General features: G+C 37.2%; 1 protein-coding gene across 3 annotated transcripts in view; it reads left to right on the top strand.

Annotated features, from left to right (window-relative positions):
- PTPRA (protein tyrosine phosphatase receptor type A) overlaps positions 1-16,632 on the top strand; it is a 116,133-nt gene that overhangs the window by 54,385 nt on the left and 45,116 nt on the right. For 2 of the 3 annotated variants that reach the window (XM_032461959.1, XM_032461958.1), the window contains exons 3-5: positions 2,469-2,547; positions 3,239-3,580; positions 10,494-10,520. In XM_032461959.1, the coding sequence (XP_032317850.1) occupies positions 2,469-2,547; positions 3,239-3,580; positions 10,494-10,520 (448 nt within the window). The remainder of the gene's footprint in view (positions 1-2,468; positions 2,548-3,238; positions 3,581-10,493; positions 10,521-16,632) is intronic. The other variant, XM_032461960.1, reaches the window with a different exon arrangement.

Genomic DNA, 16,632 nt, shown 5'->3' with positions numbered 1-16,632 from the left:
CTAGATGTACTGTATTTATCCATTCACTAACTGAAGAACGTGTTGGTTGCTTCCAAGTGTTGGCGGTTATGAATAAAGCAGGTTTTTGTGTGGACATTAAGTTTTCAACTCTCTTGGGTAAATACCACGGAGTGCAATTGCTAGGATCATATGGTAAGAGTGTGTTTACTTTTGTAAGAAACCACCAAACTGCCTTCCAAGGTGGCTGTACCATTTTGCATTCCCACAGTAAGTAAGAGTTTCTGTTGCTCCACATCCTCACCAGGATTTGGTGTTATTAGTGTTTTGGATTTTGGCCATTCTGATAAATGTATAGTGGTGTCCCATTGTTTCAATTTGCGGTTTCCTAATGACATATGTTGCTGAGCATCTTTGCATATGCTTATATGCCATCTGTATATCTTTTTAAAAAATTCTTTTTTATTGTGTTATAGTCAGTTTACAATGTTGTTTCAGTTTCCGGTGCCATCTGTGTATCTTATTTGAGGTGTCTGTTTAGGTCTTTTGACCGTTTTTTAATTGGGTCGATACTTTTGTTGTTGTTGTTGTTGTTGTTGTTGAGTTTTAAGAGTTCTTTATTTTGGACAGCAATCCTTTAACTGATATGTCTTTTGCAAATATTTTCTCGCAGTCTGTGGCTTGTCTTCTCCTTTTGACATTGCCTTTTGCAGAGCAGTTTTCCATTTTAATGAAGTACAGCTTATTGATTATTTTTTTAAAGGCTCCGCCTTTGGTGCTATATCTAAAAAGTCATCACCATACCAAGGTCATCTACATTTACTTCTGTGTCAGCTTCCAGGAGCCTTACAGTTTTGCATTTACATTTAGGTCTGTGATTCCTTTTGAGTTAATTTTTGTGAGGAGTGTAAGGTCTGTGTCTAGATTTTGTGTGTGTGTGTGTATGTGTGTGCCAAACCATCCCAGCACCATTTGTTGAAAAGACTGTCTTTGTTCCATTGTGTTGCCTTTGCTCCTTTGTCAAAGATAAATTGGTCAAATTTATGAGAGTTCTGTATGTGGGCTCTCTCTCTTGGTCCCAGTGACTTGTTTGTTCTTTACCCAGTACCACACTATCTTATTTACTATTGCTTTTTATATTACTGTTTGCTTTTATAGTAATCCTCCAACTTTCCTCTGCTCTGTCAAGTGTTGAGTTGGCTGTTCTCAGTCTTTTGCATCTGTATATAAACTTTAGAACCAGTTTGTTGATATCCACAAACTAGCTTGGTAGGATTTTGATTGAGATGGCAACAAAACCAGACTGGGAAGAACTAACATCCTGACAAGATTGTCTTCCTGTCATTAACGTTGTTTATGATTGACTTAGTAGTGTCAATTTTTTTTTTTTATTGTTAGATAATCCATTTTTACCTTTGTGATTTATTCCTTGTGATGTTTTACATTACCTTTATCTTTGGAAAATCCTTCCTCACCCTGAGCTCATATATTCATTTTTTCCCTTTTAAAACGTGTTTCTAAGCATTTAATTCTTCACCCCATCTGGATTTTATTTTGGTATAAGAAATGAGGTGGTGGTCTAACCTTCTTCCCCCAAATACATAGTAATTTTTCCCAAAACCATTTCCTGTTGATTTATCAAGAATAGACACACATACACACACAGTAATCAGCGTTCCAGTCTGTTTCCTAACCCTTATGGAGGGAACTGTATGCTTTCCCAATTTTAGATTATGGTCACTAGGGAACTGGTCAGATCTTGTATGGCTGTACCATGGGAAGGCCACCGGCTGAACCCAGGTCTCTGCTAGGTATGGTTGCTGGTACCAGAGGCAAATTCCTGGGATGTTTATTTTTCCATCCTCCCTCGGAGATTCTCCTGTGCCTCTTGGGGAGGCATGTCCTGATTCCGTTGGAGAATCACTACTGTATTGAATTGCCTCTAGGTTGTGAGTCTGAGTATTTTGCTGCCTGACTGTTTCCCTAGTACCTAGCTTAGTAAAGGGTACAGACATCTGAATGGATGAATGAGCCACTAATACCAGCGGGAATGTGCCACGGTCCTCTGATACGGTTTGAAGCAAAATAAAGATTGAAAACACCTGTATAATTTCTGCGTTGGAGAGCATTACATTGATGCAATCAGCTACCTTCTCCATACTTGTCATTCTGAAGCCACTAAAGCTGCACATAGCAATTACTTGGGGAGCTTCTAAAAGGATTGCTGCACCCCCAGAGATGTAGTCTGGCACAGGGGCTTTTTAAAGTTCTTTGCATGATTCTAAAGTATAGCCAAGGTTGAGAATCACTGCTCTAAAAAGTGTTATTAAGTCTTACTTATATTTGTGTAAAGATTCAATTAATTAATTGGATTCCTGGGGAAGTGTGCCAAAAGATCGATTGATCCTGTGTGTACACAGGATCACAGCTAGAAAGATTTTGCTCCTTTGATGAGTAGTTTGGGCATAGTATTATGGGACCCTTACCTAACATGACTCTCTATTTTCCAGGTCAACATGGATATCTGGTTCCTTCTTGTTCTGCTTGGCAGTGGTCTGATACATGTTGGTGCCAACAACACTACTATAGGTAAATTGCCATTTAATAGGACTAGTATTTGGAATAGAATTTCTATTTTAAATTTAGTGACCCAAATATGAAGGCCTTAGTGGTATAAAAGAAAGAGAAAATACTAAAGTTTTACTAAATACGGTGGTAAAATAGGTGTCTTTGGAAATCCCTGAGTCATTTCATATGCTGAGGATTGTTCTGTGTACCACATACTCCTTTGTTTGTTGTTTGTTTTTGAGGGAGAGAGAATTAGGTTTATATATTTATTCTTTAATGGATGTTCTGGGAATTGAACCTGGGATCTCATGCATGCCAAACATGCACACTGCCACTGAGCTATACCCTCCCCACCACATACTACTTTAAATAAAGAGATTATGTGTTCATTCCTGGAAAGTGAAAGAAAGGAAAAAAGAATTTGTTGCTACTTGAGATTCCTGTATATTGACTCTGAGAAATTAAGTAGAGAATTCAGTTTCTCCCTCCCTTAAACAGTAGTCCTTTGGAAGTGGAGAGAGAGGGTCAACATTAAATAAAAACACGTGTATGCGCGCGTGTGTGTGTGTGTGTGTGTGTGTGTGTGTGTGTGTGTGGTCTTTGGTCTCCGAGTGTTTGAGAGTGTAGTAAGGGCTTGCTGCCTTTGTGCCTCATAACTTTTGAGCTATCAAATTCTTTGTTCAATGTTTTCTCTTTTTTTTGGTGTTTGTAGTTTCACCTTCAGTAGGTGTTACAAGATCTATTAAAGTATCTACAGCAGAATCACCTAAAGAAGAGACCACAACTTCAAATCCTACTTCTTCAGTAACTTCTCCTTCTGTGGCACCAACATTCAGCCTAAATCTAACTCTGGGACCCACCTATGTAACCACTGTTAATTCTTCAGACTCTGACAATGGGACCACAAGAACAGTAAGCACCAATTCTGTAGTCACTACAGTTTCACCAAATGGAACATGGCTTCCCGATCAGCAGTTCATAGATGCCAGGACAGAACTTTGGGAAGGGAATGCCAGCACCGCAGCAACCACTCCGGAAACTTTCCCTCCTTCAGGTACTAGAGATGGTTTCTATTTGTTCTTTCTTTTGCTCTTTGAGTTTATTTACCATTTTATTATTTTGGGGTTTTCTAGCCATAACATTTCTTGAAATAGGTAAAATTGCCAAAGGAAAGTAATGAAACTTAGATACAGGGAATTCTCAGGAATGTCTGGTTAACATAGAGTTAAGAGGAAAGTAGATTCTGGAAGATGTCTTGCTTTGCATGGGATCCTTGTTAGATCGGGGAGACTTAATTATGTTAAAAGGTAGAGAAGGTTGAAAATACAAGAGAAAGAGGGGAGCTGATTGATGATGCAAGAGGCTGAAGATGAAAGGATACTGAAACTGAGTAATAGGATTACCCTTGAAAAGGAAGGGATCCATGGAGACCGTGGGAAGAAGAGTGGGGCTGGGTGTCCAACCAGTTAGATGGGAGTGGAAGGCCTGTGGCTGGGAGTGGAGTTAGGAAAAAGAGGTCAGGGAAACAGTTAAGTTGCAGTGCCAGTTTGTTCTGGGCCTCAGCCCAGCCCACTTCTCTCCTTGAATCAGTCACTGATTGAAGTGGAAGTGGCTTCCAGGATAGAATCAGAGACCTGAGTCTGAGACCAGGCTGGGTAGGGCAAGTTTCTGACCTTTTTGAACGTTAGGGTCCTGGTCTATAGAAGAAGGTTGGGGGCCCCTCAAAGGACTTCTGTGAGTAGTAAAGGAAATTGTTGTTCCTTGAAAGCTGTGTAATTGTCATTCCTTTTTCTAGCAAAAATCACTGTTCATCTTCTTTGATCTCATCCCCTTGACTCATATCTGTGTTAGACAGTGAGTGACCCTTGGTGGAATCACACATGGCCCGTGGGGGCATGTTTGCTGAACTGAGTCTAATTTGGTTACTGTAGATGACACCTTACAATTCAGACCCTATACCTGCCAGCTTTAATCCCATATTTTCCACTGTAAAGGTTATGCAGCAATTTGCAGTTAAGAGCACAATCTTCTGAGCCACAGTTCTTGAGTTTGAATCCCAGCTCTGCCATACACTAGCTGTGTGATGATAGGCAAGTTTATTTAACCTCTGTACCTCGGTTTCTTCATCTGTAAGTAAGAATGAATATTAATGGTAATAGTACCTGCTTTATTAGGATTAAATCAGTTAATATGGGTGAAACGTTTACAATGGATCCTGCACATGGTAAGCACTAATTTTAAGTGTTAGGCATTATATTAAGTTTCATAGAAGCAACTTCTATGAAATAGCCTATGGATTTTATTAAGTAGGTTCTGTTTTATGTTTTACTAGTGAAGGAATTTTATGATGATGAAACTGTAACCTGTAACTTAGGGAGTGTTTTTTAAAGTATAGATCATGACTGATTCATGAAATCAGTGGTCCACCACAAATCTGTGTGTATCTGTGTTAATGGATGGTCCTATTCCATTTCTATTCTTTGCATGTTACATATATTATTTTGTAAAACTTTTTTCAGTTATATGCAAACACATAGTGAATAATGGTACAGATGTACTTCTTTCTATAAATTATGCCCATTGCTTAGAGAAGAAAAACAAAATAACCTGTACAAGCTGAATTAGTAAATGGAAAAGGTGAGTCTCACATAGGCCTGACTGTCTTTCACAGCATATGTTCTTAACTTCTATTCTGTCCAGTCTTTCATTTACCAATTCTGTAAGCTGACCAGGATAATTATCTTTTAGTAGATGCTTAAATTAAGACTGTAGAGGTTAAATGATTTGCCTTAGATCTAAGGCAAGTAGATCTGTCAAGTAACGGGTTGGGCCTATTTCTCACTTTTGTGGTCTTTCCATACTGCTGTTAGGGAACTGCAGAGTTTTCTGTCGTCTCTCGTGGGTTCAAATTATGCTATGGCTGAGAAACCAGTTATTTATAGTTAACACATTTCCTATCTCAGAGGAGATGAGACTGTTTCACTGGTGACTTTTATTCAAGATCAGTAAAAGGAAAACTTCATTGTATGTCAGGATGTCACACTCTGAAATCCAAATTCTTCTCATCACTACCATTTTACCAATTCTCCCGTAATTGTTACATCATAATTTTTGGTAAAATCAGTATTTGATGTTTTATGTTACTATGACTATGTAATATTATTCCCTGCTGAGCTGTAGGTATAATGTGGTTATTTTTTCTTTCTTATACAATTTTTTTTCTGGATTTAATAATTGCTTTGTATTTTTTTGTTTGGTTTTCTATTTGCTGTTGCTGTCCAGTTCTTCCCACACTTTCCATAGCCTCGTAATACAGGTTTCCACAAAGTCAGACCTGTTAGATAATTGTTATTTCTTTTTTACCTGGAGATCTTCCTCCTGAGCCCTCCGCTGTCATGTCTTAGTCAGGTCTAGGCTAGTTGGTCACCGGGGCTGCTGCTCAAGTGTCAGCCTGTGATTTCCCTTCTTTCTTGTTCTGGAAATTCCCTTTGCTGCTTCCTGGCTTCCATATTGTCTTTTTTCTTGGATTACCCCATCATTTGGTAGAAATGTCGCCAAGTAGCTTCCTGAGAAAGAGGTCCATGGGAGGTAAATTGCATGAGACCTTACATGTCTAAAGATACCTTTAAGGGTGTGTATAGAATTTGAGGAAATATTTTTTTCCCTAGAATTTTTAAAGCATTGCCCTAACTGACTTCTAATTCCTAGGCTTAGAGGCTGCTGTCCTGATTCCTAATTCTTTGTGTGTTTTTTAAGATCTTCATTGTTGGTACCCTGAAATTTCATAGAAATGTCTTGATGTGGTTATTTTTCATTCATTGTGTTGGGTACTTGATAGGACCTTTCGAGCTTTAGTCTTTCAGTTCTGGAAAATTTTTTTACATTCCTTCAAAAATTTTCTTCCCTGTTCCATTCTCTCTGTTCTCTTCTAAAACTCTTACTATTTGGATATTAGATACATCCTGAATTCTTTAATCTTAGTTTTTCTTTCCTGTTGACCTTTGCTTTGAGTGTTTCTCTTTTTTAAAATAAGCAAGTATAAAACATACGTATGCATACATACACATGCATACCTTTTTTCTTTCACTTATAACACAGATGATTAATATACAGTGTACATTTCTACATTTTATTTCTTTCGATTACCCTATAGTAAGGAGCTGCTTCATTGTGTGGCTTTACCTTGACGTGTTTATCCCATCTCCCCTATTAGCCAATGTTAAGGTTAGAGTACTCTTACAAATAATAGTTTGTCTATTCAAGCATATATGAGAATATAGGTAGGATAAATTATTTTAAGTGTGTATTTGTAAGTTTTAATTGGATATTGCCAGATCTTCTCTATTGGGAAATACGTTCTTGTAAGCTATGTGTCAGAGTGCCTGTTTCCCTACACGTTTCTTCAGTGCAGTAAATTATCAAACACCTGGATCTATGCCAGATTGACAGGTGAAAATTAATATCTCAGTGTAGCTTTACTTTGCATTTCACTGAGTGAGGTTGAACATCTTTCCATATTTGGAAGGATCATTTATATATTTTTTTAGAACTCTGTTGATATCCTTTACCCGTTTTTCTTATTAGCATGTCAGATTTTTCTAACTCATTTGTAGAAGCTCTTTAATGTTAGGGAAATGAGCCCTTTGCCTACTTGGGATAAGATTGCAGATATTTTTCCCAGTTGGCCATCTAGCTTTTTTGTGTTGCAGAAGCTATCATTATCGATTTTTAATTTTTTTAATTAAAAAATTAATCAGTTTTAACTAAATATTTTCTAGATATTAGATCATATATAGGAAGGCATTCCTTACTCCAGTATTATAAAATAATTTTCTTTGTTTTTCTTCTAGACCTTTATGGTTTCGCCTCTGTGTGTGTATGTGCACGTGTGCTTAAATCTTTGATCCCTCTGGAATTCATTCTGATGTTAAGTGTGAGCTATGGATCTATTTTTTTCTGAAATGTTTAATTTTCCCCAGTACCCTTTAATGAATAATCTATTCTTTCTTCACTAATTTGAAATGCCACCTTTATCATATATTGATTTCTGATATGTATTTAAGTTCCCATGTGTATTTGAGTTCTCTTTCTGGGCATTTGTATCTTTATTAATCTTTTTCTCTGTCCATGTACAGAACCCTACTGTTTTAATAATTGTAAGTTTATAAAATACTTAATATCTGATAAGGTGAGTCATCCCTTGTTAATCTTATTTTTCAGAATTTTGCAAGCAATTCTTGGTTATTTTTCTTCATGAATGTTAGAATAACTTGTATAGCTGGAATAAAGTTTTTATTGATCATGTTAAGTTTATAGATTAACAGGGACAGTTGATATCTTTAAGTTTTTTATCCAGGAATGCTGCATATTCCATTTGCTGGAGTCTTTTATTTTGTATTTCTTGGAAGTGTTTTAAAGTTTTCACCATTTGTATTGCACATGTTTTGTTCAGCTTATTTCTAGATATTTCAAAGATTTTTTATTTTATTGTTTTTCTTTGTTTTTTGTTAGTACAGATGGAGTGTTGTATCTTCTAACTGGCTGTTGTTGGGAATATGAAACCTACTTATTTTTTTAAAATGACATGCAACATTGTTTTTGTTTTAGTGTACAACATAAGGCCATTGATTTTTGTAGGTATATTTTATACTGGCCGTCTTAGTTTCTTTGGTGTTTGACATACTTTTCTTCAGTTATCGTAAGTCTTCAAATCATCTCATTTGCAAATATCTCTTCCAGATTTTCAGATCTCTTTCTTCAGTTTAAATGGATTAGTGAATACCTGCAGAACAAAGTTAGACAACAATGGTAAAGGTAGATAGCCTTGTTTTGTACCTGACTCTAAGGAGGATGCTCTCAGTGGTTTTTCATTAAATATGATGCTGACTCTTGGGTTGAGATAAACATATTTATCGTATTCAGGACTTATCCATTTATTCCTATTTTAAAGAGCATTTATGTCAAGAGTTAATGCCAGTTGCCTCTTGCTCATCATCAATGAGCAAGATCTGTGTGATTTTTTTTTTTATCATTTCCTATGGTGAATCATATTAATAGATTTCCTAATTTTGAACTATTTACATTCTTGCAAAAACAGCTCAACTTGGTCCTGTATTTTGTTTTGTTTTGTTTTGTTTTGTTTTGTTTTCTTTGGGGAGGGTAATTAGATTTATTTATTTCATAATGGAGGTACTAGGGATTGAACCCAGGACCTCCTGCATGCCAGCCATGTACTCTACCACTGAGCCACACCTTCCCTCAGTCCTGTATTTTTCCTGAAAGAACTGTTGCAATTTGTTTGATATTATTTTATTTTGAATTTTTCCATTGATATTCATAAGTTATTTCTAAATGTGATTGGTATGTTTGTTTCCTTTGTATGTATGCTGTTGTCAATAAATTTTGTCAGTATTTTGTTTTGCTTCATAGGAAGAATTGAAGTTTGCCTAGAAAATTGCTTTTTGTTCAGGTTTTCAAACTTACCTAAATGGAATTGAGGAAAAGTCATCCCTTAGGGTTAATTTCTTACATAGCTATGAATATTTCTGATTTTATATATTTAAGGGTTTTTTTCCTATTTAGGTTGACTAACCAAATATCTATTTCATGATTTGTTACTTTTTTCTTCCAAAGAACCTGCTATTGTATATTTATGAGTTCTGTCATTTTTCAGTTTTTATTTCCTTAATTTCTTTTATTCTTTCTTCTTGTTTTCTCAGACTTATTTTGTACTTTTTCTGTCTTCCTCGACTGAAAACTTCATTTATTTTCATTCTTAATTAATATGTATTCAATGTTACGGTTTTTTTTATAAGCACAGCTTTAGCCATATCCCATAAATGTTCCTATAGGTAGTTGTATTTGTTAGGGTTGGTCTAAGCTGCTCTGACAAAGACATACCAAGATTCGTTGACCACTTAAATCACTGAAGACACAAAAGTGTCTTTCTCCCCAACTTTCACATTCCAGGGGTAGACAGGGAGCTTTGCTGCATTAGAGACCAAGTTGGGTTTTTGCTTTTTTGGTTTGTTTTGTTTGTTTTGTTTTGTTTTGCCATCCTGATGGTTGCCCTCATCTGCCTGGTCACAGATGGCTCTCATCATTGGGTTCTGGTTCTAGTCCCTGGGAAGGAGGAACAGAGAAAATAGGTATGATTTCTTTCCCAAAGAATGTTACCTGAAAGTTACTCTCATCACTTTTGCTCACATGCCATTGACTGGAATTCTTCATATGACTACACCTAGAATCTCAGAAGTGTAGCCTCTAACTGGACAGCTTTGTGCACGGCTTAAAAAAAGTGTGAGGGTGGTTCTATACCAAAGGCAAGAAGAAGAGGAGAAAGATATTGGGGGAGAGTTGGTAGATTCTGCCACAAGTGTGGTTTGTTCTTTTTTGAGGTATTTTGCAGTTTGGTTTTGACTGTAATTTTCAACTGTTTTCTTACCTTGTTGATTTCTAGTTTTATTGCATCATGATAAAAGAATATTGTCTGTATTGTTTTTGCTACAAGGAATTTATAAGGGTTTATGGATATTCTATAATCCTTTGTAAAGTTTCTCTCTTTAGTATATATAGAGTTTGCTCTATACCAGTTAGAGTGTATTATCTATTATCGTTTTGGTCTTTTGTATTTTTAACTTAATTTTGCCCTGTTGCATTTTAATGGACTAAAAAATATGAAGACCACAAGTATCACTGTGTTTATACTTCTCTTTGTGTTCCTGTACTTTTTGTGAATATTGATGCTGCATTGTTTTTAGACTCGGAGAAGGACCAACCACTGGTAAAAGTTAGTGAATCTAGGCAGGCTTGTTTCCTAGTTGTTGGAGGGTACTTCATTCTAGCTCCAACACATATAAAGGGGAAAATATCCATATTCCTAGAGCTTATTTTGTCTTGCCTTTGATTGAATAATAATGTTTTTCTTTAATCTGAGTGAATGTTTCTATTTTTTACTTATTACACAGGTAATTCTGACTCGAAGGACAGAAGAGGTGAGCCATTCACCTTATGCCTGTTGTCCTTTTCACAGTGACAGTATCTGTTGTGTTTCCTCTGCTCACAGTCTGTGGTAACCTTGTGCATCTTTGGCTGTTGTGTGTTTACTTTTCCTTAAGTTGTTTACATATTAACATCATGGAGAAGAATAACAGAAACAAGTATTCATTATGTTTTTAAATGTAGATTACAAATTCTGAAAGCTATGATGTATCATAAACAGTTGCATCTTACTTTATCACGCTACCTTGTTAATATTACTCTTTGGTGATACTAGGCCATAATTTCTATGCCATCGTTAATTTCTAATTTCTAGGCCATAGTTACCATTAAACATCCTAGCTTTGTGTTGTTTTTTCTCAGTCTATAAAATGTCAACCTTTTGTCACTTTATACGGATTTTCGGCCCTCTAGCGTAAAGTCCCTGTGGCTGGAGATGCTGCGTCGGTGGTCTGATAGGCAGGACCGCTGAATCCCTGGTCACAGGAGAATAGAGCAGACAGGTACTCACATGTAGAAGCAGCACATTTTGCTTAGGATAACGGTAAGGCTACCAACAAGATTGTAAGATAGGTAGATCATCTAACTGTCTAAGAACTGGTCATTGCATTTGAGCTTGGAAAATGTTAATCTGTGAAGCAATTTTTCTCATTTTGATTTCCTATTTTATCAAGTCAGACTTTTTGAGATTCTTTTTCTTATTCCAGTACTTAACCATGCACAATTTTTCCTGCATAAGTAATGGTACACTTGAAGGTTTATAAAGTCCCATTAAATAGGGAACATTTGAATCAGAAAAGGAGATACTCTGTACAGCAACTGCTCTTTAATTTTAAAAAATTAAAAATAAAAAAGAGAAGTAGGTACGCTAACCCTTTATATGTTGTCCATCTGCCACTGTATTTGGTGAGGAACAGTGAGGTGTTACGCTGTGTACAGGTTTCCCTGGATGTTCCAGCTCTCACTTTCTTAAACTCAGGAACTAGATTTGATTAATGTAGCATCCTTGCTGATCACGTTCACTTACCAGATTCTGACTATCAAATGTAGAATTTAATAGATTTATATATATACTTATATATTTTCCCTGTTTTACCTAGGTAACTAATATGGATTTGAGTAGCTTCAATATTATGATTAAAAAGAAATAAATTACTTACTATTATTTAGATTATTATTAATTGTGACATACTAATATAATAAATCTTTTTAAGTTTACAAAATAATTTTGTATAAATGCCTTTGATCAAACAGGAAAATGAAGAGGCATCCATATTCTGAGCAGTCTCTAAAGCCTCATGTGTGATGATGATTTTACCAGAGCATATATTTAGGAGTATCGCTGTAAATTTTGGTTCATATTCTAATTTTAAAGCCAATTGCCTTTTGAGAAGTGAGGCTATTGTTTTGAAACATTTGCATTATAATATGTTTTCTAAGCAAATGATGTCTTATCCAGATGAATGAAGGGCTATAAATTCGAAATGCATTCCAAATTATTTTAGTAGAGCCAGTCTTTTCCTAATTTTGAAAAATATAAATAATATAAAATTTACCATTTTAACCACACAGTTCAGGGCCATTAAGTACATTCACATTGTTGTGCAACCACATCAGCACCATCTATTTCCAGAATTTTTTAATCGTCCCTGGCTAAAACTCTGTAAACCATTAAGCAGTAACTCCTCATGTCTCCTTCCTCCAGCCCCTGATAACCAGTGTTCTACTTCATGTCTCTAAATTTTTCTGTTCTATATGGGATAGAATTTAAATGGAATCGTACAATATTTGTCCTTTTGTAATCAAGTTTTCGTTTAAAATTTTACTGGTGTTAATTTGGGTGATTTCTGTAACATATAGTAATGTATTAAATCTGGTTCTGGCATTATCTACCAAGTACTCTTCACCATGAAGTCAGTAGTCATGAGCATACTCTCCAGTTGTTTAGTCTTCACTAGTTTTACATCTCAGTTCTATTAGTTTTGTTCTAGGGGAAACAGACTCTGAGACAAAGATTCTCATGCAGCACCTTTGAGGCAATGAAGATGAAGGCAGTAGAACTGGATGGAGGGATGTAAAAGATGCCATATAGTCAGAGCAAAAGCAGCAATGACATCAGCTAATCCCACAGGAAGCTCTGGAGGTGGACTGGGGTGAGGGGAACCTTTCCCCTGGGCTTGGTTACTCTCTCAGGCCAAGGGCAGTTCCTAGGGAAGAACTTGACTGAGAGCTGTTGGCCATTAACCCTCCCAGCATCTGGACAGGTAGACTCTTCGGTCCTGAAGGAGAATCTGTAACGTCTACTGTTGTTCCAATGAAGTTTGAGCAAAATAGTGATGCATGCTCCCATTCATGAGTAGAGTTCCCCATCAAAGAAAACGCTGTTGAATGATTTTGATACCTGTATTAAGGCTGGGGAAGTGAGGGGCATAGTGGAATATTTGGGGAGGTAGTATATTCAGTGGTTAAAACTGGGCTCTGGTGCGAGACCATCTGAGTTTGTGTGTTGGCTCTACCAGTGACCAGCAGGGCAGGGTAGATATTTAATTCCCTGTGCCTCTCTATGCCATCTGCAAAGTAGAATGGGAGCAAATTTCCTTCATAGGGTTGTTGTGAGGAATGAAGTAGCACTGAACTAGTGCTTGGCCCAGTGCTAGGTGGGCATGAAGCAATTGCTAAGCACCTCCCACGACTACTCTGACTGTCATTGTTGATTAGGTAGGAGACTGAGGTGGTCAGTGATCTCAGTCATTCAGCTGGAATGTGTGGGAAAGGGCACTGTAGGCCTCCCAGGGCAGGGTTATCTTGTAGCTTAACTACCACGGTTGTAGACATCAGCTCACCCTCTGCCCCTGTACCTTTTAAACAAAATTCTGCGTAAATGTGTCTCATCCTACTTTTCATTATAACAGTTTTCCAAATTACATTTTTCACATGAAGACCTTATAACTAGCATTTGTTACATAGCAAGAACATAGGATAAAGCTGTTCTGATCCCACTTTATTTTAGATGTAATCATTTCTATAACTGGGTTTATTAAAAATTCTAGAGTAGTACACTCTTTTTTAACATTTTTTATTGAGTTATAGTCATTTTACAATGTTGTGTCAAATTCCAGTTTAGAGCACAATTTTTTATACATGAACATACATATATTCATTGTCACATTTTTTTTTTGCTGTGAACTACCACAGGATTTTGTATATATTTCCCTGTGCTATACAGTATAATCTTGTTTATCTATTCTACATACACCTGTCAGTATCTACAGATTTTGAAATCCCAGTCTGTCCCTTCCCACCCCCACCCCCTTGGCAACCACAAGTTTGTATTCTATGTCTATGAGTCTGTTTCTGTTTTGTATTTATGTTTTCGTTGTTGTTGTTGTTGTTGTTGTTGTTCCACATATGAGCAATCTCATATGGTATTTTTCTTTCTCTTTCTGGCTTACTTCACTTAGAATGACATTCTCCAGGGACATCCATGTTGCTGCAAATGGTTATGTTGTCATTTTTATGGCTGAGTAGTATTCCATTGTATAAATATACCACATCTTCTTTATCCAGTCATCTGTTGTTGGACATTTAGGCTGTTTCCATGTCTTGGCTATTGTAAATAGTGTTGCTGTGAACACTGGGGTGCAGGTAGAGTAGAACCCTCTTAATATTTGTGAAGGAGTCCTCAAAAGCTATGGGGTTGTAGAACCAGGCAGGATAAACATTGTACTGCACCTTAAAAGTTTCTCAGCTCTCAGATCACCTGCTGTCCCTGGCTTTCTCCTTCAATACTTTGCTAGAGTTGGAGTCTAGAAAGGGGTTGACATTCTCGTTGAAGAGCTATTTGGGGATTATCATAGTAAATGACGTTATTATATAAACTCCACTTATGATGGCTTTCCCTAAGTACCTTTAATAATATATTCATTCAGCACCTATTCGGTGCTAAGGAGTCCAGAAAGAAAAAACAGAAAGGTTCCCTGTCTCGGGGAAGAAACATGTGAACACCAAGAATCAAAGTCCACACAGCTATGTTCTATTGGAAATACCATACAAAGTGCCTTGAGGAGAGCTTAAAAGACTCATTATACCTGGGAAATTGGAAGGAGGCGTGAAGGCAAGTTTGGGGCAGTTTAAGTCAATGTAGTAAGGGAAATGAAGATGCACTGCATAGGGTCGAAGTAAAGGAAACATGAAAGAGCAAGTCATGAGTTTGAGGAGCTGTGCCCAGTTGATGTGCTTGAGGTGGGAAGTGGTCAGGGGCAGCCTCAGTGGCAGTCATTGAGCTCGGGAGTCACCTGCCGATGTTAAGAAGGAAGTGGCATGGTCAGATTTTTGTTTTAGAAAGATAACTCCTGAGGCCCTAGGGAAGATGGATGGGCATAAAAAAATGGTAATTTGGCCCAAGACAACGGTGATTGGGTTCAGCCCAGAGGTTTGGGGTTCTTGAGGAAATTGATGACTTTTGCTGTTTTTAGACCACTTAACAGCTTACAAGGAAGTGCTTAAAACATTACAGCTCTGCCTCTGAGAGTTGATAAATACGTCTACCAAAAAGTGTAGAGACAAGACCAAAAATAGCTTTAGGAATTGAGGCTAGCGGAGTATGACTTTTACTTCATTGATTATTTTTGCAGTTGATCGAGATACGTCTGCATCCTTGGGTGACTCACTTGTCTACATGTGAGCCCTTAGAATGATGTAACCCTTTGTTTTCTTGGAAAAGGGATATAAGCAAATGGACAACTGTTGTACCAGAACACCATTTTAGTACTTTTAAAATGCTACCCCCTGGCCTGAGTCTAGGAAGTGAACTTCTGTTAGAAAGGATGATTGGTGAGTGGGGCCTGGGAGTGGGGGCAGCAGGGAATGGGTCACTGTTCCTGCCTTGCCCGCATCATATGTCGCCACCACTCCAGAGGGCCCTGAGACGACAAGGCTAAAGCATGATGAGATGATGAGTCTGTCCACTTTAGGAGGAGCCTTCGGAGGGTGACTTCATCCTGAGCCTGACTCAAAGCCTGAGATTTGACGCAGGGAGCTGTAAATTCCCTCATGTTTGCTTAATAGATCTGTGACTCCTTCCTTCACGCAGACGTAGGGACATCTTTACTATCTGCATTGTCTTTAACCGCATCCAAAATGTGAGTGTAATTCAGATGTCAGGAGGTAAAATCAGACTTTTATGATAGAGTACTGTTTTGACATGAAAGCTTGGGGAACTTAAAATGTTGTTTTTCCAACAAACAAACAAATTCATAGAAAAAGAGATCAGATTTGTGGTTACCAGAGGCAGGGGGTGGCGAGAGGATAAATAAGTTCTAGGACTGTAGTGTACAGCATGGCAAGTATGATTAACACTGCTGTATGTTAAATGTGAAGGTTAAGAGAGTAAATCCTAAGTTGTGTGAGTTCTCATCACAAGGAAACAGTTTGTTTCTATTTATTTAATTTCATATCTATGTCAGAACATGGATGCTCTCTAAACTTACTGTGATGTATGTAAGTCAGATCATTATACTGTACACCTTAAACTTTCTGAATTTCACTACTCTTGGTACCTCATATAAATGGAATCATACAGTATTTGTCTTTTTTTGACTGGCTTATTCACTTAGCACAGTGTCTTCAAGGTTCATCCACGTCGTAGCATATGTTTCCTTCCTTTTTAAGACTAAAAATATTCCATTGTATACATATACCACATTTCCTTACCTCTTCATCTGTCAGTGGACATTTGGTTGCTTCTACATTTTAGCTATTGTGACTAATGCTGCTATGAACATGGGTACTCTTTTGGGCATATACCCAGAAGTGGAATTGCTGGATCATATGGTGATTCTATATTTAAATTTTTGTGGGACTGCTGTACTGTTTTCCACAGCAGCTACACCATTTTACATTTCCACCCACAGTGCACAGGGGTTCCAATTTCTCCACATCCTGGCCAATACTTCTCATTTTCTGAGGATTTTTAGTAGCTGTCCTAATAGGTGTGAGATTGCTTCTCATTTAAAAAAAATTGATGCAGTGTCTTCTTGCACAAATTGCAGTGTAGACCAATCAGCGGCTCTCAACTCAGGGTGATTTTGTCCCCAGAAAACATTTGAC

This window comes from Camelus ferus, chromosome 19 (genome assembly GCF_009834535.1).
Source record: "Camelus ferus isolate YT-003-E chromosome 19, BCGSAC_Cfer_1.0, whole genome shotgun sequence".
NCBI classification, from domain to species: domain Eukaryota; kingdom Metazoa; phylum Chordata; class Mammalia; order Artiodactyla; family Camelidae; genus Camelus; species Camelus ferus.
This window is presented reverse-complemented; position numbering and strand designations above follow the sequence as displayed.